The 26,723-nt window shown below is 42.4% G+C and overlaps 1 protein-coding gene across 2 annotated transcripts in view; it reads left to right on the top strand.

The window, feature by feature from the left end:
* Window positions 1–9,131: 9,131 nt before the first annotated feature.
* The window catches only part of fam204a (family with sequence similarity 204 member A), a 44,095-nt gene continuing 26,503 nt past the window's right edge, over window positions 9,132–26,723 (top strand). The window contains exons 1-5 of one of the 2 annotated variants that reach the window (XM_083775372.1): window positions 9,132–9,464; window positions 10,261–10,345; window positions 10,803–10,836; window positions 11,689–11,791; window positions 25,429–25,518. In XM_083775372.1, the coding sequence (XP_083631498.1) occupies window positions 9,234–9,464; window positions 10,261–10,345; window positions 10,803–10,836; window positions 11,689–11,791; window positions 25,429–25,518 (543 nt within the window). In that variant the 5' untranslated portion in view covers window positions 9,132–9,233. Of the gene's footprint in view, window positions 9,465–10,260; window positions 10,346–10,799; window positions 10,837–11,688; window positions 11,792–25,428; window positions 25,519–26,723 lie in introns of both variants that reach the window. The other variant, XM_083775371.1, reaches the window with a different exon arrangement.

Below are 26,723 nucleotides of genomic sequence, written 5' to 3'. Positions count from 1 at the left end.
CACTTCATATTCATGTTAACATTCAAAGGAAGTTACGCTCTCTGTGTTCTTGGCCTTAGTTTTGGCCTCAGTTGGTGAGAACAGAACAGGGGCTCATGTTCAGTATTCAATCCTAATTTTCATACAGGGGGAAATTGGAATAACGATTCATAGAAGAAAGCTTTGCACCTCCTATAACTGGGCTGCTATAATCAAGCATTACAGCAGAAGTGAGAGCTATGAATATGTACTTGGTCTCATCTGAAAGGTCTGACTCTGGCAGGGCAGGCCAGCCGTGATTAACCCATTTAGACCGAATGACGTTTCTACAAATTAATGCCTTAAGTTTTCTGAAAAAACCTATGTTTCTAATGTCACTATTTCATGTCAAGGACCCCCAGAATTATATGTAATTGGCCGCCGACCCCCCATCTGAAAATATGTAGACCCCACCCCAGAAGCAAAGATTTGAGTTAAAAAAAACATTTGCTCTGAAAGAATATAAATTCAAAGATTTGCGCCCACATTTTCAAGATTTTTCAAAACATAGCAGACCTACAAGCTCGTAGCGCGGCACTCGGTGCCGCGCTATGAGCTTGTAGATCTGCTATTTTTCAATAGCTAAAGTATTACATATAATGCTTTAAAACACCATAAGGTGGTCCCCGCCCAGAATGGATTAAATCTCAGCTCATCTGATTGGAGCTTGTAAAGATTCCGACGGAGCTCATTTCATGCCGATCTGCTTTGCCTCCAGTGAAACTATCCATAAGGAATGATTTGCTAAGGAATGAGACAACAGATAAAATGGTGAAATACATTTGAACCCCCACCCCCCCCCCCATCCCCCCACCTTTGAGAGGAAATATTTCAATTTAAATGTATCATTTCTATCAGGCCTGGGTGTCCTCCAGCTGGGTATAGCTCTGAAATTAAGCCAATTAAATATCAAATATGTTGAAATAACTGTGAATCAACAACAATGTTCTCCTGCTCAGAGGTCATGGTCGCAATTTTGCAGTTGTTCAATCAAGTTACTTCACTCGCACTCAACTCTGTGACTCTGAGCCAGATGCTCTGGGGGGAAAGGGGGCATATCTTTGGTCCGACGTACTGTACAGACCCTATACGGTACGGTGTCTTAACCGGCCACGTATGTGTCTTAACCGGCCACGTATGTGTCTTAACCGGCCACGTATGTGTCTTAACCGGCTACATATGTGTCTTAACCGGCCACGTATGTGTCTTAACCGACCACGTATGTGTCTTAACCGGCCACGTATGTGTCTTAACCGGCTACGTATGTGTCTTAACCGGCCATGTATGTGTCTTAACCGGCCACGTATGTGTCTTAACCGGCCACGTATGTGTCTTAACCGGCCACGTATGTGTCTTAACCGGCTACATATGTGTCTTAACCGGCCACGTATGTGTCTTAACCGGCCACGTATGTGTCTTAACCGGCCACGTGTGTGTCTTAACCGGCTACATATGTCTTAACCGGCCACGTATGTGTCTTAACCGGCTACATATGTGTCTTAACCGGCCACGTATGTGTCTTAACCGGCCACGTATGTGTCTTAACCGGCCACGTATGTGTCTTAACCGGCCACGTATGTGTCTTAACCAGCCATGTATGTGTCTTAACCGGCCACGTATGTGTCTTAACCGGCCACGTATGTGTCTTAACCGGCCACGTATGTGTCTTAACCGGCTACATATGTGTCTTAACCGGCCACGTATGTGTCTTAACCGGCCACGTATGTGTCTTAACCGGCCACGTATGTGTCTTAACCGGCCACATATGTGTCTTAACCGGCCATGTATGTGTCTTAACCGGCCACGTGTGTGTCTTAACCAGCCACATATGTGTCTTAACCAGCCACATATGTGTCTTAACCGGCCACGTATATGTCTTAAGCGGCCACGTATGTGTCTTAAGCGGCCACGCATGTGTCTTAACCAGCCACATATGTGTCTTAACCGGCCATGTGTGTGTCTTAACCGGCCATGTGTGTGTCTTAACCGGCCACGTATGTGTCTTAAGCGGCCACGTATGTGTCTTAAACGGCCACGTATGTGTCTTAACCGGCCATGTGTGTGTCTTAACCGGCCACGTATGTGTCTTAACCGGCCATGTATGTGTCTTAACCGGCCACGTATGTGTCTTAACCGGCCACGTAAAAGTTGAAAACATACATCTCTATAACCTTATTCCTTGTCTAACATTACCGGGGCTATAAAACAATTCCAACATTGTTAGAACACTAATATTGTATACATGTTGACACCAATATAGCATTTGTAAGATGAATTATTGGTAAAAGAGCGGTATAACATTTTGTCTTCCTATAAATCCAGCTTATATACGGTAGTGGTCTGCCTGTGTTGGCAAAGGGAACTGTCAGTCTGCAGTTTGCCGTATGCTGAAATGTGCCTGTGGGCACAATGGATTTGACACAAGACTGCTGATGAATCTCATCACTTTAATGTGTTTATGCTGGCTAAGCCCGTAAAGCTTATTGCTGTTCAATGAAGTGCTGCAAAGTTACCTAATTTCCCCTCTGGTCTTCCCTCAGTACACTGCCTCTCTCTCCCCCATTACACTGCCTCTCTCACTGGGTCTGTCGGCAGCACCGACTCCATAAACCTGTGGAAAAGAGATGGCAGGCTGTGTCTCAATGACTTGTGTTACTACTACACAGAATGGACCTCCACAGTCACAGAAATACAGTACAGCGCAGAGAGAGGTATTACCATTTTTGACACCTTAAATGTAGCCCATGACGTCTCTCTCATCTGCATTTATCCCCCGTTTACGGGCTTTTCACAGTAAGTGCTTTATTCTTATCATTATTGCTCCCACCGTGCCTGTCTAATGTTCTAACCAATAGAAACCGCTCGTTGCAAATATGACAGCTAACACCCAGCATTAATTAAAATGTCACACCTCCAAATCAATATTATAAAACAGTTCAAACATAACTCATCGTAACTGCTGTGATAAGTGCTTTTGGGTTGACAGGTGAGTCGAAAAAGGAAGAAATATAGGCTAGTCGAGTTCGGTATGATGGAATTATCCCGGAGAGAACATGTAACATTAAAATTTATGACCCCCTATGTGTTACTTCATCACTCAAAATTACAAATTATTCACACTGTCACGAAGTGCGCTGTGCTGAACTGACAGACCCATAAGTCAGCACTAGTAACAGGCCAGGGGGGGAACAGATACAAAAAGAAACCTGTTTAGCTTCAGATATCTGAACGGCTATTTGTTAACCCATTTAGGCCTGACCTCGATTCTTATTTTTTTAAATGTCTTTTTTTTCTGAAAAACCTCATGTTTCTATATCAGTGGTTCTCAATATTTCATGTCAAGGACCCCCAAAACTATATGAAATTGGCCGCTGACCCCCATCTGAAAATGTGTTGTTTCAGGGACCACCTCCCAGAAGCAAAGATATGAGTTAAATACGTTCGCTCGGAAAGAGTATATATTCAAAGCTTTGCACCACATGTTCATGATTTAAAACAAAATAGCAGACCTACAAGCTCGTAGCGCGCCACTCGGTAGCGCGCTATGAGCTTGTAGATCTGCTATTTTTCAATAGCTAAATTATAACACCAAAAGGGGTTCCCGCACAAAATGGGTTAAAAGTGACGACCATTCTCAGTCGAGTAGGTGGCTGTCATATATATATCATACTGTACATACATAGTAAAATCATGGATGTTAATTTAACTCAGAGTGTAAAAAGGTACCCGAATAGAACACGGTTTAATGGTCCATGAATACTTAGTGTTCATTTAAAAATAGATATAGGCTATACACGCTCAAAGTTCAATTAACGGCGAGGATTTTTCTGTGTAGTTGTAATCCTTTTTAAGTATGTCCATGTTAACTTGGTCGTATTGTAAAAAATACACAAAAGATGTTGGTGGCATGGCCTTAATCCATTTTGGGCGGGAACCCCTTTTGGTGTTTTAAGCCTTCTGTTCTACTTTAGCTATTGAAAAATAGCAGATCTACAAGCTCATAGTGCGCCACTGAGTGGCACCCTACGAGCCTGTAGGTCTGCTATTTTTGAGAAGTCGTGAAAATGTGGCGCAAATCTTTGAATATATATTTCAGAGCGAACATTTTTTACTAAAATATTAGCTTCTGGGGGTCCCTGGAACTACATATTTAGAGATGGGGGTCCGTGGCCCAATAGAGATAATTCTGGGGGTCCTTGACATGAAAAAGGTTGAGCACCACTGACATAGAAACATGGGTTTTTCAGAAACATTTTAGGATGTAGAAGCATTTTCTTTTTATCGACCTCAGCCCAAAATGGGTTAATATAACAATCCCAATTTCTAACTGTAACAAAAGGCAGTGTGCCCTGAAAGGTATACAAAGTTTGCTGCCCTACTTCTCATTAATAAAGCAAAAAATATTAAAAAAATAAATAAAACATGAGACATTTCTCTGTATATTATATGCAATATTTCAACTATTGTGTGTGTAAAAAAAAGCAAATAAGCTTTGATTCAAAAGTTTTTGGGAGGCTTTTTCGCGACGGCATATTGTTCAACAGGAATGCTCAGGATACGGATAGAATATGTGACAAATTCTGTCAGAGTAAATATGGTTTAACCCGTTTAGTCCCCAGGACCATTCTACAAATGTCTCCACAGGGACAGTTTTCTGAAAAACCCCATGTTTCTGTGTCAGCGGTGCTCAACCTTTTTCATGTCAAGGACCCCCAGAATTATATGTATTTGGCCGCGGACCCCTCATCTGAAAATATGTTGTTCCAGGGACCCTCCCAGAAGCAAAGATTTTAGTTGAAAACGTTCGCTCCGAAATAATATATATTCCAAATGTGCGCCACATTTTCACGATTTTTTCAAGAAAATAGCAGACCTACAAGCTCGTAGCGCGGCACTCGGTGCCGCGCTATGAGCTTGTAGATCTGCTATTTTCCAATAGCTAAAATTATAACATAATGCTTAAATTAAAACACCAAAAAGGGGCTTCCCGCCCAGAATGGCTTAATAAATGAATTAGCTTCATAAATAATGGCTGTAATGACATTTTAGGGGACAATAAGCCTAAGCGTTGTCAGGAAAGAGTTGATGTATGAGTTTCATGGCTCAGCGCTTCCTCAAAATGAATAGGCTGGGGAAGATAGCAGGCTCCCTGCAACCGGCCTGTTTCCTGGAATTATCTACTTGTTGTCAATTTGCACAGTGGAATTACACATGCAAATTGAACTGCCTGCACAAACACCACTTGGAGATGATAAAAACAAATTAACAAAGGCTATAGAAGGAGGATTTATTTCACTGGCTAACCCGGGTCAAGCAATACATGTATTTTACGATTGTGTGTACCCAATTTTGGTGTAATTATATCAGCAAATTATTCTCTGTAATCTTTATTTCTTAACCCCCCCCCCGCCGCCAAAACCTTCCTTCCGTCTTACACACATAATTAACTTCTTTCATATCTGTGCCAAAAAAATATTTAAAAAATAAATAAATACAAATCCTGCTCTGCCCTAGCTGCAGCAGAGTAACAGTGTGTAATCTGATTTGGAGTTCATTTTCCTCACCTTTCCACGGTCTAGCTAACGCTAACGTACAGAGGAAAGGTGAAAGGTCAAGTACACTGGGTTCAATGTACACAGTAAAAGTCAGAACGTTAAAGTATATAATAATCACCTCTTACCACCATGCCTCATATTGGGAAGGGAATTAACCCATTCTGACCTGAAATCAGATTCTAAAAATGTCTTCTACATCCTGACAGTTTTCCATTCTGACCTGAGATCAAATTCTAAAAATGTCTTCTACGTCAGTCGCTCTTCGATTTTTCAAAAATAGCAGACCTACAAGCTCGTAGCGCGCCACTCGGTGGCGCGCTATGAGCTTGTAGATCTGTTATTTTTCAATAGCTAAAGCACGACATGATGCTAACACCAACATGGGTTCCCGCGCAAAATGGGTTAAGCGTCTCTGGACCTCCATGTTTGCCATTAGATATCTCATTTACTTTGTACACACAGTGCTAATCTGCACTAATGAATTCTGCCACACCATGCCCGATCAAGATGACTTAAAATTATTACCACTTCCACACACAGATATGCCTTTCCCTCATTTGAGGCTCAATTTGGCTGCCGCTGCCAAAAAAACAGTCTGTCACAGTAAGATACTATAATAATTAGGGTTTTAAGATGATTAGTTTATCTCTGTGCTCTTACAGTCCTGCGTGCGTCTCTTATCCACCATGGTCAAAAACTTAATAAGAGCCTCTAAGTTTTAACCCATTCTGGGCGGGAACCCCTTTTTGGTGTTAGCATTGTGTTATGCTTTAGCTATTGAAAAACAGCAGATCTACAAGCTCATAGCGTGCCACCGAGTGGCGCGCTACGAGCTTGTAGGTCTGCTATTTTTGAAAAGTCGTGAAAATGTGGTGCAAATCTTTGAATACGGTATATATTTCAGAGCCAACATTTTTAACTAAAATATTGGCCCAATAGAGATAATTCTGGGGGTCCTTGACATGAAAAAGGTTGAGCACAACTGACATAGAAACATGGGTTGTTCAGAAAACTATTAGGATTTAGAAGCCTTTGTTTTAAATCGCCATCAGTCCAAAACGGGTTAAACAGCCAACTCCAAATTACCAGGAAATGATGGAAATAATGAAGTGGAGCACATAGAGCCAGAGAGAGCTAGGGAGAGAGGAAAAAGAAAAGGGGGGGGATCAAGAGAAGAGAGACAGAGACACAGAGGTAGTGGAAGCTCAGAAACAATAATTCAAGTGTGAAATAGAACACAAAGTCTAGTAATCAATAAAGAACGATTAGACCTGTGACAGCAAAACTGTTTAGTATTAGCAGGACTTTGTGACTCTCCCCTCGGTCTGCCCTGCATGCTCATCAACTTGTCACACATGTAATTAAAGCCCAGCTGAGTGAGTGATACCAGTTAATGGTTGCATATTTTAGGGGAGGGGGGGGATCAGATTTTTACATGTTCAAGATGACATTCAATATAGCGTAAGCCCCATCAGCAGTTTAATATGCATTACATTGGCAAAGCACATAGTAGAGCAACATCACACACAGGGAAATCACGGGTGTAACTCTGAAAGTATAACATGTATACTTTATTACTTTCAGAGTTAAATAAACACCCCTGATTTCCCTTTAAGGCCAATGGACCTTTAAAGGCTTTAAGGTCCATAGCAGGCCTATCCATATTCCGACTGAGATAGTGAGATTCATGGTTTTAAGGACCATATCCATATTCTGACTGAGATTCGTGATTTTACTGTAAAGCAAAGCAAAAGCAAAGCAAAGCAAAGGTACCATGTTTACCCAGGGTAACTGGACTAAGCTCAAGAACTTGTTTACAGCCAGGCCCTGCTCATAGAACATTTCATGGTAGGGGTTCAATGCCTTGCTCAAGGGCACTTCAGCGGTGGTAATTTTAACGTGCCGGTCCGGGGATACGAACTATAGCGACCTTTCTGATATCAAGACCGCTCCACAAACCGTTCGTCCACCGCTGCATTTCTCATGCAGGGTACAAAGTCCAAGCAGGGCCGTGCAGAGAGCACTGAGGGGGCAGGGGCTCAAACCCAAGAAAAGGGCACGTAAATGGTGCATTTATATAGCGCCTTTATCCAAGGCGCTTTACAGAGATTGTGCATTACATTCACCCATTCACACACACATTCATACACCTTACACCAATGGCGGAGGAAACATGCAAGGCACCAACTAGCAATTAGGGGTTCAGAGTCTTGCTCAAGGACACTTCAACAGTAACTCTGGGGGAGCCCGGGTTCGAACTGGCAACCTTACGGTTACCATCCAGCCACCCTGAGCCACCGGCGCCGATTTTTGGGGGTGGTCTTTTTATGGGGTCCGTCCCTTGTACCATTTCACTCCAGAAATGTATAGCCTTTATTCAAGGCGCTTTACATAGATTGTGTGTAGATTCACCTATTCACACACACATTCATACACCAATGGCAACGGAAACCATGCAAGGCACCAACTAGCACATCGGGAGCAATTAGGGGTTCAGTGTCTTGCTCAAGGACACTTTGACAGTAACTCTGGGGGAGCCCAGGTTCGAACTGGCAACCAGCCACTGTACCCTTGAGCCAGTGAGCCACCGCCCCTTAATATATTACGGTATTCCACAATTACAATTCATGAATGTCAGATAATTACTTTAGTTAATGTCTGCTTGAATATAGATGTATGTAGAATGCAGGATATGCATCGGTGCATATGCAAACTTTGGTATGGGTCTCCCTAAATGTGCTATATTATGAGACAGTCTACTGAGTATAATTTATGTAGATTATTGGCTTTGCAATAAAAAATGCAACCAAAAGAAAGCCTAATGTGAGTTAGTGTGAAAGAGCAATTTAAGTGTGGAGGTCTCTTTGCCAAAGCCAGGAGCTATACAAGATTTGCATGCTAATCATTCTAATAATAATGTAATGCTCCGAGCAGTTTGAATAAATTGCGAGCCACTGGTCACAAAAGAGCTCGCCTTATCTTCCTGAGAACATGACACAAAAATACACTTTAACATTCGAGCAATTCCTGGTGAATTCACAGAAGTATATACTCAGTCTGTATATATATAGGTCTAATATAAAGACACCTGGAGTGGAGTGGCTTCAAAACACATCTTCATGATCTTACCTGTTTATATAGAGCATCTGTGATACATCATAATTCATAAAACACGTCATAGTGTTCAAAATCGTGGATATCTAATGATCTAATTAGCCTACAGATCAGCTGTGGAAGTCAGGCCACAACAATAGTACGACTCAAAAAAATAGCTAATCTTAAAGCTCACAACGCGTCGCATCGCGAGGCGTTCTGAGCTTACAGATCTGCTATTTTCGCCTCTCTAGTCTCATACATATACATTACAGCCAATAGGAACGCTCGTCTCATGTTCTAGTCGCGCTACTCTTTTGAGTACATTCGTGATTGGTTGGTCACGCTAAAGCAACGACACAGTTGTTCGACCAATCGGCGCTGTGATATTTCGCAAACGTCACACTGTTTACGCCGGAAGTGTGTGCTGCTCATTTCTCTGTGGTGGTGTTAATAAAAAAGAAAAACATCGACCGTTATGTGTAGCTTTTTCTTTCGTTTCACAAAAACAGTTGATCGAATAATTAATTTCCTCTTAAGCTCCTCCTGACAGTGCATTATAATAATATGTACCGTGGACTGCTTCCCAAGGGTCTGACAGAGGCTGATCTCAGCTCAGATGAAGAGGAGGAGGATCAGGACACAGACAGGGAGAAGTTGGGAGAGCATGGTGGGAGTGGGACTAGTAATAATAATACTAATACTAATAATAACAGTGGAGCAGACTCCTCCTCTCACACTGCCACTGTCCAAGAACCTGAATCCATCTTGCCTGGGATTAGCCAAGAAACGTGGCAAGTATGTATGTTGCAAAAGATGCCATTGATTGATTGATTGATTGATTGAAGTATTTATTAACAGTTTACAGAATTACAGTACATTTCAAGCACAATTAACTCAATTCAAAGACTGTTAACTGTGAGTGGACGACCCGATAAAGCACTACACCTGTTTACGAGAGGGTCCACCTTGTTGTTCAATTCATCAAAACATTTAGAGACTTACAAATATACACTTCTATTATAGCCAAAGAACAGAACAGGAATTCATCATAAAGGAGGTAAAAAGGAAACATATACAGTGAGGGGAAAAGGGGGTGTTCATTGAGGGATGCTGCACTTGAATAGGTTCAAATTGTTGTAACAGTATAGTAGCATAGCTGTGCCATGTTGATTAACCTATCATCTCCATCCCATAATCATATCCACAGTGGCGTTTCTTTGCAAGTGGTAGCAGTGGTCACTCACTCTGTCTATAGAGATTAAGATACCACTGTGAGAAGGCTGCACCCCCCCCCCCCCCACACACCTGCAAAGCAAAAGAGATTCCATATTTTGAAGCTCAATTTAAAGCCATACTGGTATATTTCAGTTGGGTTGGGGTCTAGGATGACACACTGTCTGCATACTATTCTAAGATCGGCATAACAGGGGTGTGTGTGTGTGTGTGTGTGTGTGTGTGTGTGTGTGTGCGCGCATGCATGCGTGTGTGTGTGTGTGTGTGTGTGTGTGTGTGTGTGTGTGTGTGTGTGTGTGTGTGTGTGTGTGTGTGTGTGCGTGCGTGCGTGCGTGCGCGTGCGTGCGTGTGTGTGTAGAAATTTAAAGAGCTGCAGAAGAAGAAGAATGAGATCAAGGAGACAAAGGATGTCAGAAGAAGACGAAGAAGAAGGCATAAGAAAGGTCTGGTTGAGTTTTTAACAAAAGGACATTTACAGATACCTGATAGAAGGTCTAGCACACTATTAATAATACAGTAGTAGAGCGGAACTTACCTGGATTAGCCTAATATTTGATTTACGGTACGCTACTACTGCTTAATAGTTGACTGTGATCCAGTAATTTATATAATAACTACAAGTAGGATGAAGAGAAAATGGTATTATTCCCCTTAGAGCCACGTTGGCTGTACAGTACAGTACAGTACAGTACAGTACAGTACAGTACAGTACAGTACAGTACAGTACAGTACAGTACAGTACAGTACAGTACAGTAATCATCAAGCCAGCCTCAGACCAGCATGTTAACTGGACGTACCTCTCTGGTAAAAAGATGCATGTCGATGTCATCAATGCTGTGGTTTTGTGTTTTTTGCACATCATGTGATTCATTGTTTATATTGTTGTTGTTATTCAGCAGGAACCATTAACAAGGATTCAACAACAGAAGAAAGGTAAATAAGAGATGCTTTTTATAGCCGGATTAGTTGAACAGTGCAATTACAGTATAGTTCACATTTATTACAGCTGCTGCGTGACTGTGAAATGTCAGTGTAGAGCTGCAACTATCAAATATTTCCTTAGTGATTATTTAATCGCCTGCCTTTTCGGCCAGAAAGGGATCTTATTTCGGCAAAAGGAAATGGGGTTTTCTCTCTCTATCGCTAGAGGGCGCAGTGGAGTAACTAAAAGTATTTTTCTTCCAGTGGAAAAAATAAATCCCTTTCTGGCCAAAAAGTGCATTTTATACGTGCGGTGGGGGGCTCAGAGTGCGTCCACTAAGGAAAGCAGGCTTTCTAATAACACAAGCCGCCTTTGTATTGGCGAGTAGCAAAAACGTTCTTTATATTTTCACTACAGACGAGAGGCTGGTCTGCGCAGGAAGAGAACAGTAACATCCTATAGCTCAACAAGGCATGATTAGAGCTATGGACTAGAGCTAGACACAAACGGTGCAAACGTTGTGAAATAGCATCTCAAAACACGTCGCATCACATGCCCAACATAGTGATAGATTAGTAATTGATTATTTAAAATGTATATGGTAATAAATAATTGATTAAGTCGATTAGTTTAATTAACCATAAAAGGTCTTGCAGTAAGCACCAAAGCAGCAACCTACAGTAGTTCTGTGAAGACGTTGGGTTTACTGAGAAGCTACAGTCCCAGCTATAGACTTTCCTTCAGTGTATTGATAGATATTTCAGGTTTGCGTAGCTCTACAGACTACAGTACACCGGCGTACAGTATGCCTAATTTGCCTATATGCTTTTTCATGATTTTCTTTTGTTCTCTTGTCTTAACAGAGAGCGTCAAAGTGAGCCTGAGAAACACTGGGATGAGCTTACGCAGTATTTTGGTGTAAATGATAGATTTCAGCCCCCTGCGTGCAGCAACCCCCCTCCCCAGGTACAGTAACAACGGCAAGCCTTTCCATCAGTATGATGATACTGTAGCTATTAAGATCTTAACGTTTCATTGCCCATTCACCCTGTCATTGTTTTATTCGATATGACAGGTGGATTATCTGAATCCTTTGGTATAGCTCAAGCAGACAGGCAGACAAACAGTTAAGAATATTAAGGATTGTGTTAAGCTACATTAGTGATTTGATTAAGATGATTCCTCTGTCCTCGGCAGTAGGGCTAATACATAAAGTAAGATGGAAGTGTTTTCTGACAAGGAGGTGAGCATCTTGAGAGTTATTTCGTACTCAAAACACTTCACTCGTTTAAACACTTTCAACCTGGCATCCATATTCTGATCATGGCATTATACCTGTAAGCTAAAATCATCAACAAAAATTTTAATAATAAGCATCAGATGCACGCATGCACGCATGCACGCACACACACACGCACGCACGCACACACACACACTAGCAAATGTCACAATGCTTTCCAATGTAGTTTCATGTAGTGAGTTTGTAGATTGGCGATCCAGTATTTTATTAATGGTTAAGTGTTTTTGATTGAATCTGGGACATAATAATACATGGGCAGGTGGCACATCAACTATGAAGAAGTAGTTGATTGTATTTTATTGATAAATGTACCATGAACGTAAAGGGATAGTTCACCCAAAAATTACTTTTTTCTATCGATTACTCACCCCATGGAGAATTCATGGATATATATTTTTTCTTTTATCGCATTCCTAAGCCAATACCAGAAAATTTACAATTTAGGCATTTAGCAGACACTCTTAATCCAGAGTGATTTACAGTAAGCAAGAACAACACATGGTAATACATCATATACATAGAAATAGTCATCGTGACTAACAGTGGAATATCTATATAATGAAACTATAAGTGCAGCCTATACACTACAGCAGGGTGCCCCAATTAGCGGCCCGCGGGCCATCTGCGGCCCGTGGAGCGCCCCCTTGTGGCGCCTGGAAGAATACAAATTAAATGGGGGTCAGTAGCCTCTGCATGTCAAACTGGGGGTCCTTTTCAAATGGGGTCTTGCCCTGAACATTAATTTTCAGGGCAAGACCTCGACCTTGCGCGTGCCGACTCGGCCCCCAGCCTGGTACCCTAGTCAAAATATGGCCCTTGAGGAAAATGAATTAGGGAACCCTGGTCTACAGAGTGCTATATGTCTACATAAAATGCTATCTAAGTTACATAAGTTGAGCGTTTGCATACGCCTGTAAGGTCGTCGAGGCTATAGGGCAAGTGCTACGGGTTAAGATGTAGTCTGAAAAGGTGGGTTTTCAGACTACGGCAGGAGATTGGGAGTGAAGCTGCAGTTCTGACTGCAATGGGAAGTGCATTCCATAGTTTTGGAGCCAGAAGGGAGAAGAGTTTGGGAACGTGTGGAGCATCTTCCCAGCAGTGTGCCTCCTTTGTTCCCCATGGAGACGCAAAGATTCAAACCAAACAAATATCCATGAATTCAAGTCTCCATGGAGTGAGTAATCTATAGACGGGAGGAAAAAAAAGTCATTTTGTGGGTGAAGTTAAGTTCCACTTAAATATATGTTTCAATAGATGAATAACACATTGCAATGGCATGCAAAATGCCCACGAAGTAAAATATCTGCAGATGTAGCTGAACAGCTCATTGGAAAATGTTCATAATTCAATTGCAAATCCTTATAACAGTTATTTGGATTATTATTTTGAGCTCAAAGTATCTCAAAGAACCATTAAATTGAGTTTTCTGCTGATTTTGCCTTCATTTAAAAAAAATACCAGGGAACTTTGAATGGATAAAGAAACGATTAACAGGCTGAATGAAACAGAACTTGTCATGTCAACATAATGAGAAGACGTTCAACGCTCAAATTATTTCTTGCGTAATTAATATGTAATATTAAATACTCGAAAGCCTTTCACATGCTATCGGTGGCAAAAAAAGGCTATACTGTAGTTGCTGAGAGATAGCCTTTTTCATTTTATTTAGTCATACAGTAACTTTTATTTCAAACGAGTTGTCTGTCTGTCTCTTTAGTGTGTTACTGTACTAAACATAAATGCACAGAAAATCATAATGTCCAGTGTATGTCCCAAGCTTTATTATACTTCCTTTGTATGCATTCATTTCTTTTTGTTTTTGAGTGGTGCAACCACGCCAAGGAACAGAAATGTCCGTGTTCACCTATGTGTTCACCTATACACTGACACGAAACAAGACAGGAACGCCCAAAAACATCACATCCGGTGTTTTACCCCGGGCAGAATTTTCTATGGCTGCCAATGCAACTTTTTCCAATCCTTAATCACATACGGCAAACACCTATGCCGATAATATCTAACTTGCGGAGGTAACGTTGTCCATGCAAATCTGTATAAATGTCCATGCAAATCTGTATTGGGAACTCAATTCAGTAAAGAGAAGAGACAAATCAATTGAGGCAGGAAACGTTTTAAAGCTTGAGTGATATAATTGAGGTACCGCAAGGAAACACACACTTACAGTCAATGTATACCAGTAGTACAGGATGACATGTATGGAAAAACCAGCCGTGTGTCACAGCCTGCATTAGCACAGGAAGCCTAGATATACTGCATTAGTCTCCACCCTCCCCTACCCAACCGTCTTAGGAAAAACACTGATCTAACAGGTGGAGAAGTCAAACGCAGGTCTAAGACAATAAAGCAATAAACTTCTATAATTATAGACAGTAAACAACAGCTGAGTTATAAACAGAGTAGAGCTATAGCCTTCAGGCGGACAGCAACAGCTGAGTTATAAACATAGCTAGCCTGAGGTGTTTTCTGTTTAAACAACACCCAAAAACCCAAAATTCCTTGACAATACCCCCCTTTTTAAACTTTAAAACACTCACTCATATCGTACGGGTAGGCGAAAAACCCCTTATCATAACATTACCTCATAACGTTCTGGGAAAATTCCTACACCGGCCTATCTCATAAGAGAAAACGACCACCACATGGCGTACGACATGATAAAACCATAAAATCAACAACATAGTATACACAATAAAACACATCCGAATACACAGGTATTCAGGCACAAACATCCCACAAAACCCCAAAGAAAAAAAAAAACACACATAGAATCAAACAATATCATCTTCCCAGAAGGGAGGAACCCACCCTCGCACCACTGGGACTTCCAACTGGAGCATTACTACAGAAGCGGGACCCACAATCCTTGACATTATTGCTTTAATACACGCAGAGATAACACAAATCACAAGCAGGAATACAAACACCGTCATGACAATTAAAACCAGTATACGCGTCCACGTATTTCCCACACCACCAAACCATCCTTCGAAAAATCCCCAAACCACACCACCATGGATTTTGTGTAATTCTTGCACACCTGCCAAAGTATCATTGTGCAGTCTAGCAATAGCTTTTGACGGGTCTGACACATAACTGCAACATTCCGTTCCAATAACTCGACAAGTTCCTCCTTTGCTGGCTAAAATTACGTCCAAAACCATGCGATTCTGCAAGGTTATAGTTTTTATTTCATTTACTTCAGTCGCCAAAGCTGATACGGCGTCATCGGATGCATTCATGTGCTTCTCTAAGACAGTTGATAGAGCTGTAAGCTCCGCTTGCGTATTGTACACTCCATAGCTAGGAATCACTACCCCCAGGACCCTTTGCCACCAGGAAAGTGACCTCTTCTTACGAGTAATAGCTTTTCTCATGTGTTGGGAATATAAAGATTGGATTTCTGTTATATTTACTCTCCTAATCATTGGAATAACATGAGCCAAATAACACAATCCTTGACTATTAGCCGGAAGACGTGTGTAAGCTTTTGCCCCACATACAGCATAAATCTTTTCTGGTAAGTTGGAAGGATTGCTGAGATCTATTATCATTGTAGTATCACTGTCACAAGAACTCTTACCTATAAGCACACTATTACCGCTGCTGGGCTGTATTGTAGTGAAGCAGTATTTTACATCTTCGGCCTGCAAAATGGGCATAGTCTTACATGTAGATGAAGACCGGAAAATGACATTATTCTTTACACGTTGATATGTGTGGGCAAATAGATTAGGTGTATTGGGCATCTTTCCTCCTTTGGGCAACTTCTCTGTAGGGTTAAATTTCCATAGAACAGTGTTAACATCTACATCTTGCCAATTATAGAACAACAATTCCTCTCGTGTAAGCGGAATGGACATCCACAAAGGCGCAGCCACACTTGTAGGCAAATGTTGACAGATCCAGCAATCGCTATAATTCATCTCGACTGCGAAACTCAGTGTCATTGACATTGCCAAGTTGGGGTGATGAATGTCACGCTGCTGCCTCGGCGTGACAGAGCCATCCTCACTTTCATGGAGCTGCAGCATCCACATCATCACTAGCACTGGTATCAGCAGCAGCGCTGACTGCACCGCTCCCCGCGACCACATCATCTTGCGGTGTTGGAGCCTTTTTGCAATGCGAAGCGTGAATCCACGTCACTCTCTCCTTCACTTTTACTGCTGTGGGTGTAGTCAACAGCACTTCAAATGGCCCTCTCCACCTTGGAGAATTCCAATGCCGCCTCCTGAAGTCTTTCACGAATATCCAATCGCCAGGCCAGAACGGATGCGTTCTCTCACCTTTCGCTAAGGGCGTCGGAAGCGCCGCTTTCACCTGCATAGAAAGAGAATTCACAATGAGATTCAATTGCTTACAATAGGCTACTATAGCCTCGTCAACAGCCACAATATCTGTAGGCCCACCAGTATACAGATTCTGCCCTATAGACATAACTCTACCTGTCAACACTTCATGCGGTGAAAGCTTTATGGTGGAGTGCTGTCTACCTCTCATATACATCAATGCCAAGGGGAGACAAGATACCCAGTCCAATTCTGTCTCTTCCATCATTTTCTCAAGTTTATTTTTAAGAACGGCGTTAGCCCTCTCTACAGCACCTGCACTCTGCGGATGCCATGCACAATGCTGCCTTAAATCAATACCAGTTTTCTCTGCCATATATGATATTGTTTTGTTAACAAAGTGGCTTCCGTTATCCGAAGACAACTTTAAAGGAATCCCATGACGTGAGATAACATCTTGTAATAGATGTTTAGCTGTGGTCTTTGCATCTGCATGTCTGCATGGAAATGCCTCAATCCACTTGGAAAAAAGATCAACTACCACAAGGCAGTACTTATATCCTCTAGCAGGTGTTAGCTCAATATAATCCATCATGACATGTTCAAATGGGCAGCTAGGTGTTGGAAAAGCAGATTGTATTGTTTTTTGTGACTTACCCACGTTATGTTGAGCGCACACTAGACACTTTCTGCAGTAGTTCTCCGCAGTGGTGGTGAATCCGATGCTGTCCCAGGTCTGAGCTAAAAGATTAATCATACCTTGTTTTGAGACATGATCCAGTCCATGTGCCATTTTCGCCATGTAGGAGAACAGCCGTTTAGGCAAGTAAGGTCTTTGATGCGGCCCCCTCCAGATTCCATCTGGGCCACACCCACCATGTTTCCTCCAAGCTGATTTCTCACCGGACAGAGCCAAAGATTGAATCTCCGTCAAAGACATCCGTGGGTCAAAAAACACATCCGGCTGTGACACTGCCGCTTTCCCAGCGGAATCAAGAAACATCTGCAGTGCGCCTGTCTTAGACTCCGCTGCCTGTTTTGCCATAGAGTCTGCAAACCAATTTCCCTCTGATACTGCATTCACAACCCTACCATGAGCTGGACACCTACAGACAGACACCTGAGATGGAAGCAGAACAGCTTCTAAGAGGTTGTTAACAAGGAGATGGTGTTGAATTTTCGCCCCCTGGGAAGTGAGAAATCCTCTATTTCTCCACAAAGTCCCATAATCATGAACCACACCAAAAGCATACCGGGAGTCTGTATAGATATTTACTGATTTCCCTTTTGCTAAGACACAAGCTCTTGTGAGCGCGAACAGCTCTGCTGCTTGGGCGGACAGGTGTGACGGTAGCCTTGCAGATTCAACCAAATCATAATCACTGACTACAGCGTAACCGACCGCTCCCATTCCATTCACCCTCTTAGCTGAGCCATCCACATAATAAATCAGCTCTGGGTTCAGGAGAGGCGTGGTAGACAAGTCAGGTCTGGGGGTCACTGCCTCAGATATTACTGCCATACAGTCATGTGGCTCCCCGTCCTCCTCCGTAGGAAGAAATGTAGCAGGGTTCAATACATTACACCTTTTCAGAATAACATTTGGTAGACTCAAAATGTTATAGTAATGCAAAGTGGAAGCTGGAGTTAGATGAGCAGTTTTAGCTTGCAACAGAATAGCAGCTACTGCATGTGGAACCAAGACAGTCAGTTGTCTATACGCCACCACAGATGAAGAAGCCTGCACAGCCACCGCTGTTGCAGCCACCGCCCTGGCGCACAAAGGTAGACCTCTCACCACCGCTGACAGCTGCTTTGAATAATATGCAACTGGTTTCAATCTGTCACCATGTCGCTGTAACAATACAGCACTATAGAATCCATCTTTCACATCAACTGCTAAAGTGAATTCTTTCGTCAAATCAGGAATACCCAATGCAGGGGCTGAGGCTAGAGCCTCCTTTAATTTTCTAAAGGATTCCATACCCTCAGGGGTCCAAGTCAAACAGTCATTTGCAGCCAGTCCAGTCCCATGCACTATGTCAGACAATGGCTGAGCTAATCTTGCATACTCACATATCCATTGTCTACAAAATCCAGTACATCCCAAAAAACCAAGGAGCTGCCTTTTAGTCACAGGTTTAGGTATTGACAATACTGCTTGTATTCTATCATTACTTATAGCCCGGCTATTTTTTGAAATTGTATGACCCAAATATCGCACTTCTTCTTGCACGAGCTGGGCTTTATCCAATGATGCCTTATGCCCTTGCGATGCAAGATATTTCAACAAGGCATTCGTATCTAAAATGCAGACCTCCTCAGATGGAGAGCAAATTAGGATATCATCCACAAAGGAAATTAATATACTGCTGCCAGGGAATACAAACCCTGCTAAACTTTCCTGCAATGCCGCAGTGAACACTGACGGGCTCTCTGTGAAACCCTGTGGAAGACGAGTCCATTTATACTTTTTCCCTTTAAAAGTAAATGTGAACCAAAATTGAGATGCTGGTTCAACAGGCACGCTAAAAAATGCGTTACTCAAATCCACTACACTAAACCAGCATGAATCACTGGGAATAACATTCAAAATAGTTACTGGATTTGGTACTACAGATGCTCGGGCAAACACAGCTTCATTTATTGCACGCAAATCATGTACAGGCCTCCATGTACGGCCATCGGCCTTTTTCACCGGTAAGAGAGGACTATTTACTGGAGAAGTTGGGGCTGGGACTATAATTTGATCCGTTAGGAGTTGCTCAATAATGGGTGTCATTCCGATTTCAGCATCAGGTCGAAGCGGATATTGTTTCTTATTGGGCCTGTAATCAGACTTAGGAATAACCACTAATGGGGTGGCATCTTTTATTAGACCCACATCATATTTATGAGTGGCCCACAATTCCTTTGGAACCCCTTTTAGAGCGGGATGCATTTCCTTATCTTTGCACACAAACGTGTGTGTGATACTGGAAGCAAATGGGTCTGATTCTAATCTTACCACTTTATGGACAGTCAACAAGCAATGGAATGGATGGTGGCCTGCCTCCCCCACACCCTCTGGCTCCTGTAACAACATGTCAATCTCCTGCTGGGAGAACGTAGGTGATTTTGCCAACACAATGTGAGGGACACCTGCCCGGCCATACATTTCGTTCTGCTTTTCAGTCAACTCCACCAATAAAACAATAAACTCCCCTGTGACCAAGACACTTTTACCACATAATTGCTCATTTTCATGCTGTTCATTCCATACATTCTCAAACTGCTCACTCATGACATCCTGTGACTCATGAGCTACACACTCGTAAGTGCGGAGATCATTTTTCACAAGGTTCGCAGTACCGTGACTTTTTACAAAATCATGTAATTTCTGAGTAACTGGAGATACATCAACTTTCCAACAGTATGAATAAACTGGCGTTGTCGGAGAATGTGATAACATACTGGTCGATAAATTATCAATCAAATCCGATTTCTTCAAAACCAATCCCTTTTCAGTACAGACAATGGTTAAACCTAGTGCACATAGCAGGTCTCTGCCTGCTAAATTCACAGGACACTCCGGGACTATGACAAATGAATGCTGCAAATCTGAAATCCCAAAATCTTCACATGTCACGGGACAAGGCTGAGTCATTTTACATGTGAGCGGCGTGCCAGTTACCCCCACACAAGTCTTTTCCCTTTCTGACAATCGGAACCCATCAGACATTGTCCTTAGTGATGAATCCGTGGCTCCTGTATCTGCCAACATGTCATACACAACCCCATGGACAGTTATCTTGAATAATGGCAGATCAGTAGACTTGTATTTCAAATAGCGAGGTGAAAGATAAAAAATATCACCTTTGTCAGGACCGCTTGTGCCAACTTGCACATGCTCACTCGGCCCCTGTAATATGTCATTGTCAGTTGGGGAGCCTAGTCAATCTTGCTGCGGCTGCGTCACAGACACATGCGAAGCTGGAGGACGCGTCCTTGTTTGCTCATATTCTTCCTCGTAGACTTCAACAGTACAGTCCTTTGCCTGGTGGCCTGGTTTATGGCAAGTCCAACATAAGCCATCATTGTACCTATAACCACCTCTGCCTCTTCCTCTCCCTCTGCCGCGGCCACGACTAGCAGATCGAGCCCTATTGGCTGACCTGCCTCTGGATTCTGGAGCATAATAGTCCAACTGTGCCATTTGAAGCCTCTCAGAAGTGGCTTTAGATTTTTTTACCTGCAGGCTCTTCTCCTCTTGGATCACTGCATCAGCATGGACACAGTACTTTTTCACCTCATCCAATCTGGCGCTCTGCCAGGCAACACAATGTCTCACAAAAATCGTCTTTACTTCAGGCAGCAATCCATCCACCAGGGTCTGCACAAACTGTCTCTCCCAGGGAGAATCAGCTGTGGTGTCAGTGGGCTGTTCATTGCCACTGTGTGAATTGAAAATAGGCAACTTCCTAGCAAAATAACAATCAAATGCTTCCCCTGCTTTCTGTGCACATGAGTTAACCATTGTCATGTTTATAACCGGTTTGAACTTAGTCTCAAACGCAGTTATCAGAGCGGCTAGCTGTACCTGATATGCAGATACCGCGTCGACTGACCATTCAGCAGTTGACACCCAATCGGCTGGCTTAACCTCAGCCCACAGCAACCCCATTTTAGTAATGCACACATGTTCTAGCTCTCCTGCTGTAGGGCTGCATTGCAACACCATTTTCCTTAAAGCATTTGCAAATGTTTTCCCATTGTTTTTTGGGTCTGGCAATGAGCCAATTATTGCCTGTAATTCAGTCACCTTCCATGGCCTATAAACCCTCTGGATGCCTCCAGCACCATTCGGACACTCAATCATGGGTGCAGAGAAACTGCTCTCCATAGTGGGCTGGTATGGGAGGCCAGATCTAGTCACACTGGAAGACCCGCTAGGGGAATAGAATCCTCTTGAATAAATCGGAGCACCCCCACGTGGAGTGCTAATTGGAGATGTATATTTTTCCTCCTGGCTTCCAACAAGCTCAGACCATATCTCTCCATACTGAGGAGGTGACCCCGGCTGACCCCCCCCTGAGGCTTGGGGCAGCAGCTGAGGAGATTGTATACTCCCAGCCGGTGCTTGTCTCAATGACCCCCCCACAGGGATGTCACCAAGGGGCACAGCAGGGAGTGCCGGTGCAAGTGGGATTGCTGGCACGGGAACAAGCACAACCTGCTGTGGGCCCGGGGGACAATCTAACAGGTCATCCACAGTATGGACAGAAACCATAGTAACTTTTGGACGAGATTTAATAATCCCATTCGTATGATTAACCTTTCGACCAATAATATCCCAGACTCCGACACACTCTCGCATATATGCATAATCCCAATTGGATGGTCCCGATGTGTGGGGTGGAGTAATTAGTTCTCTCAACAACAAATTATGAGCTTTATCGAACGACCCATTCTGTGGAAATGTTGGATCGAAATCCGTCACATAATCACAGAATGGGGTTGTATAGTGATCTGTCCCCGTTATTCCATCGACAAGGGCCTTAGGCCACACATTTTGAATGCTGATGAGTGCCTCATCAGCGCTCAAAGCAACAAAAGCTTTCACATTCGTAGTCATTACTTCAACACGCTTTCTTGAAATACCCTCATTCTCCCACTGTTTAAGAATGGTCAACTGCTTGGCCCATTTGGCATTCAATTCAGCAGAAGCAGATATTTTCCCTTTTTCAATTTTTGCTTCATATTTCTGTGCCATGTTCTTTCTCAGGGAACGGAGTAATGCGTTACTGAAACTCCCATTTTGAGGAAATCCTAACTCCTTGTGCCACTTTGGCAGAAATTCAACCGATTTAACCCCAAACTTCTCACACATAATCTTAGCAGGGCCAGTAGTCGGGGCCCCTTTTCTTGAGTTAGCAGAACCCATTCTCACACAACAAACAAATAAAAGGAGAAAGAAAAATAAAATAACCTAATCCAGACACTCAAACTGACCATATGAAGTATTTCCGTAGTCACTTTTTCATAAAGAATACTTTGTCCCTACATATAAAATAAATTTATAATGTAGTTAATAGATCTAACTATTAGAGGCACACTTTTTCGTCAATATTACTTTGACTCCACATATGACACAGAACCAATATCTATAATAGGATATTTTATAATTTCATCACACCCGATATAATGTCTAGGTAAAAAATGCAATTACACCACTCTCTCACACTCACTTTTCCTTTCTTCTCTGTTCTATTTTTTTTCTCTCACACTGCCTGCCTTCATACATACACACACACACACAGGCAGACCACACAATGTCAACACTCAGGACTTAATCCGTTGTCACAGACAAACCATTCACTCACGTACGTTTCTCTCTAAAAAAAAATAGCGCTTTGTTTTTATGCTCTTTTAGCAAAGGATCCCATAAGGCAGAGATCAACTCCCCTTTTCTTGTAGTAGCTACGAAGGCAAGATTCTCATCTCCCTTTTGTCAGACCATCCACTCAAGGTCTGGGAATACCATTTAAACAGTCACCCAACCTATTTTGACCAGCAGCAGGCAATGAATACCCCTCTGTCACTTTTAAGGAGCAATACACATGTATTCTCCCCTTCGTTTTGTGGACGGCCTACAACAACACAATACAACACAAACAAAGCATCACCAAACCTTCAAAACACCAACGAACCCAACAAATTGTCTCCCACAAATTCCCGAAACAGACTGCACTTCTACAAGACAATGTACCACAGAAATTTTGGCTAAACAGAGAAGGCTGCCAGGTTTTCCCCACAAAGGGCGCACAATGCTCACCTCGATTTCCTAAAAACCGCCTGGCCAAGGGGCACCCTTCTCCACGTAGCCAAACTCCTTCCACAGTCAGCAAGTCAGCAATCCGGAATCAATCTCGGTAGGACCTCCAAAATGTCCATGCAAATCTGTATTGGGAACTCAATTCAGTAAAGAGAAGAGACAAATCAATTGAGGCAGGAAACGTTTTAAAGCTTGAGTGATATAATTGAGGTACCGCAAGGAAACACACACTTACAGTCAATGTATACCAGTAGTACAGGATGACATGTATGGAAAAACCAGCCGTGTGTCACAGCCTGCATTAGCACAGGAAGCCTAGATATACTGCATTAGTCTCCACCCTCCCCTACCCAACCGTCTTAGGAAAAACACTGATCTAACAGGTGGAGAAGTCAAACGCAGGTCTAAGACAATAAAGCAATAAACTTCTATAATTATAGACAGTAAACAACAGCTGAGTTATAAACAGAGTAGAGCTATAGCCTTCAGGCGGACAGCAACAGCTGAGTTATAAACATAGCTAGCCTGAGGTGTTTTCTGTTTAAACAACACCCAAAAACCCAAAATTCCTTGACAATGTGCCTTGTCCGCGGGCAACAGATCTTTCAACGTATGGCATTGCAAATACGTTAGATAATCGCTACTCTGCGCAATATTGTTTTGAAAATGCCGCAAATTGCATTGCAGTGAACGAGAGCAAATCACAAATCACAAATCTTACCCCGGGGGGTGGGCGGAGCCGCGGAGTCGCAGCTGACGCCCCTCCCTCCGCTCTGATGACGCGTTGTTATGTCAATGTATGTGTCCGTGTGACGTTAATGAGTATGACTATTAGTACCAGTAGGGGCGCTGTTGTGCCAGAAACAGAGAGAGAGAGAGTGCTGCACTGTTGCCTGCTAATGCTAATGAGAGAGAGAGGGGGGGGGGTGAACCAAGCTTCACGTTTTAGGTTGTTATTAGAGAAAGTAAAATGTGAGTGTTATTTTTCTTTCATTTGCTGCTTTCTTTTGTTTTAGCTGTTTTTGACAGGATTTCACGCCATTCTTGTATTACTTACTATAGTCCTACTAGACCCCAGAAAATTACATCTGGCCACAAAAGATCACAGGATCTACTGAATGTGAAGGAGGTGACAAACTGACATGTTGAGTGTATGTATGGCAGCCTCCTATTGGATACCTCTTCACGCCAGTAGATCCCGTGATCTTTTGTGGCCAGATTTTCCTGTCTTAGTACGACTATAGTAAATACTGTAGTAATAAATTAAAAAACGCTGTCAAATTATTTTGTTAAAAAAATTCGTAATTAGCTCCATGTTCGAATGCCCCCGCCCCCCCTGTCAACAACAGCTAAAATCACTAAAACGAAAGACGGCAGCAAATGAAACAAAAATTACACTTATCTTTTACTTCCTCTAATAACAACCTAAAATATGATGATTGGTTTAAAAACAAAAACAAAGTTGTCCTTTTAAATAGAGTTCTATAAACAAGAAGGAACACGTCAGACAGACTGTCACAATCATTAAATCCCATTTATTCTTTGCTACTGTATGTTTTTAGCATGATACATATTTTGGGGAAGGAGACATTATCCCATTTTGGTCGGGAAGTTGGGAACCCATTTTGGTGTTTTAAACATTATGTTATAATTTAGCTATTGAAAAATAGCAGATCTACAAGCTCATAGCGCGCCACCGAGTGGCGCGCTATGAGCTTGTAGGTCCGCTATTTTTGAAAAATCGTAAAAATATTTATTTTAGAAAATTGGAGGATTTAGAATTTTGAATATTTTTAAATTTCGAGGTCAGGCCTAAATGGGTTATTTTGTACTCTGCTGCCTTTCGATAGGCCCATCGTTGTTTAGCCAGAGGCATGTTTGCACCCCCCCCCCCCTCTCTGCTTAGGTCTGTAATGGAAAATATGTGTAATTAAAGAGTCACATTTATGTTTGGGTAATCTCCTGTAGCATTTCTAAGATTTCCACCACTAATATCCAATCAAAAAGGTTTTCATTTGTGAAAGAGAAATCTACATATTTGTAGTAATAGCAATCATATTAAAAAATAAGGCCCTGGAGACTTCTGAAGTAACTCTTTGATTTCCCCCCCTCCCTCTACCCCCTGTCTGAAAAAAGAGAGAGAAAAAAACTCAATCTTTTTTTTCCTCTTCTTCCTCAGTCCGGCCTAGAAAAGAGCATAGATGGAGCCATCGCTGAAGGGGACATAGCGAAGGCGGAGGAGATGAGCGACAGGCTCGCCACTCGAGAGGTACGTAGTGCAGCGCTGCTGATAAGAGATCTTTGGGGGTGCTCCCCGCTGTGACAAATCAGGCTTAATGGATCCGTGGCCGTTTCTCCTGCAAAGACATAGAGGAACAAAAACACACACACAGACTCCCACCATTGAGTCCTGCAGCCCTTTTACATTGAGTTAATGGAAAGCCCTCCCCTTAGTTTTGAAGTGCTGCGACGTGGAAAGGACTTTTGGCTCTGCTTTTTAATGAAGGGTACATTGGCTTTCAAAGCCCAACTGCTAAATCATTCCCCAGGTAAGAGCTTCGTACCTTTGAAGTGTACATGTCCCTTAAATGCGAGTGCCTGAAGTTTTGTAACTAACCGCCTTGGCAGGCATCAAGGATCAAGTGGTTTGGAAACTAATTTAGCAGAAAATGTAGTCCACACACATACACATAAATGTAGTCCACACACATACACATAAATGTAGTCCACACACATACACATAAATGTAGTCCACACACATACACATAAATGTAGTCCACACACATACACATAAATGTAGTCCACACACATACACATAAATGTAGTCCACACACATACACATAAATGTAGTCCACACACATACACATAAATGTAGTCCACACACATACACATAAATGTAGTCCACACACATACACATAAATGTAGTCCACACACATACACATAAATGTAGTCCACACACATACACATAAATGTAGTCCACACACATACACATAAATGTAGTCCACACACATACACATAAATGTAGTCCACACACATACACATAAATGTAGTCCACACACATACACATAAATGTAGTCCACACACATACACATAAATGTAGTCCACACACATACACATAAATGTAGTCCACACACATACACATAAATGTAGTCCACACACATACACATAAATGTAGTCCACACACATACACATAAATGTAGTCCACACACATACACATAAATGTAGTCCACACACATACACATAAATGTAGTCCACACACATACACATAAATGTAGTCCACACACATACACATAAATGTAGTCCACACACATACACATAATTGTGGTTTAAAAGACATGTGTCTGTACTAGCGCTGTCTTCTTCAGTGGGGGGAGGGGGGGGGGGGGGTGAAACACCATACAGTCAAAACTAAACTAAACTTCTTTGTTCTATGCGATGATGATGATGGACCACAACAGAACTGTAGATAATGAC

Source organism: Protomyctophum parallelum (genome assembly GCF_964188405.1).
Source record: "Protomyctophum parallelum genome assembly, chromosome: 10".
NCBI classification, from domain to species: domain Eukaryota; kingdom Metazoa; phylum Chordata; class Actinopteri; order Myctophiformes; family Myctophidae; genus Protomyctophum; species Protomyctophum parallelum.
Note: the sequence above shows the minus strand (reverse complement) of the source record. Positions and strands in the feature narration are given on the sequence as shown.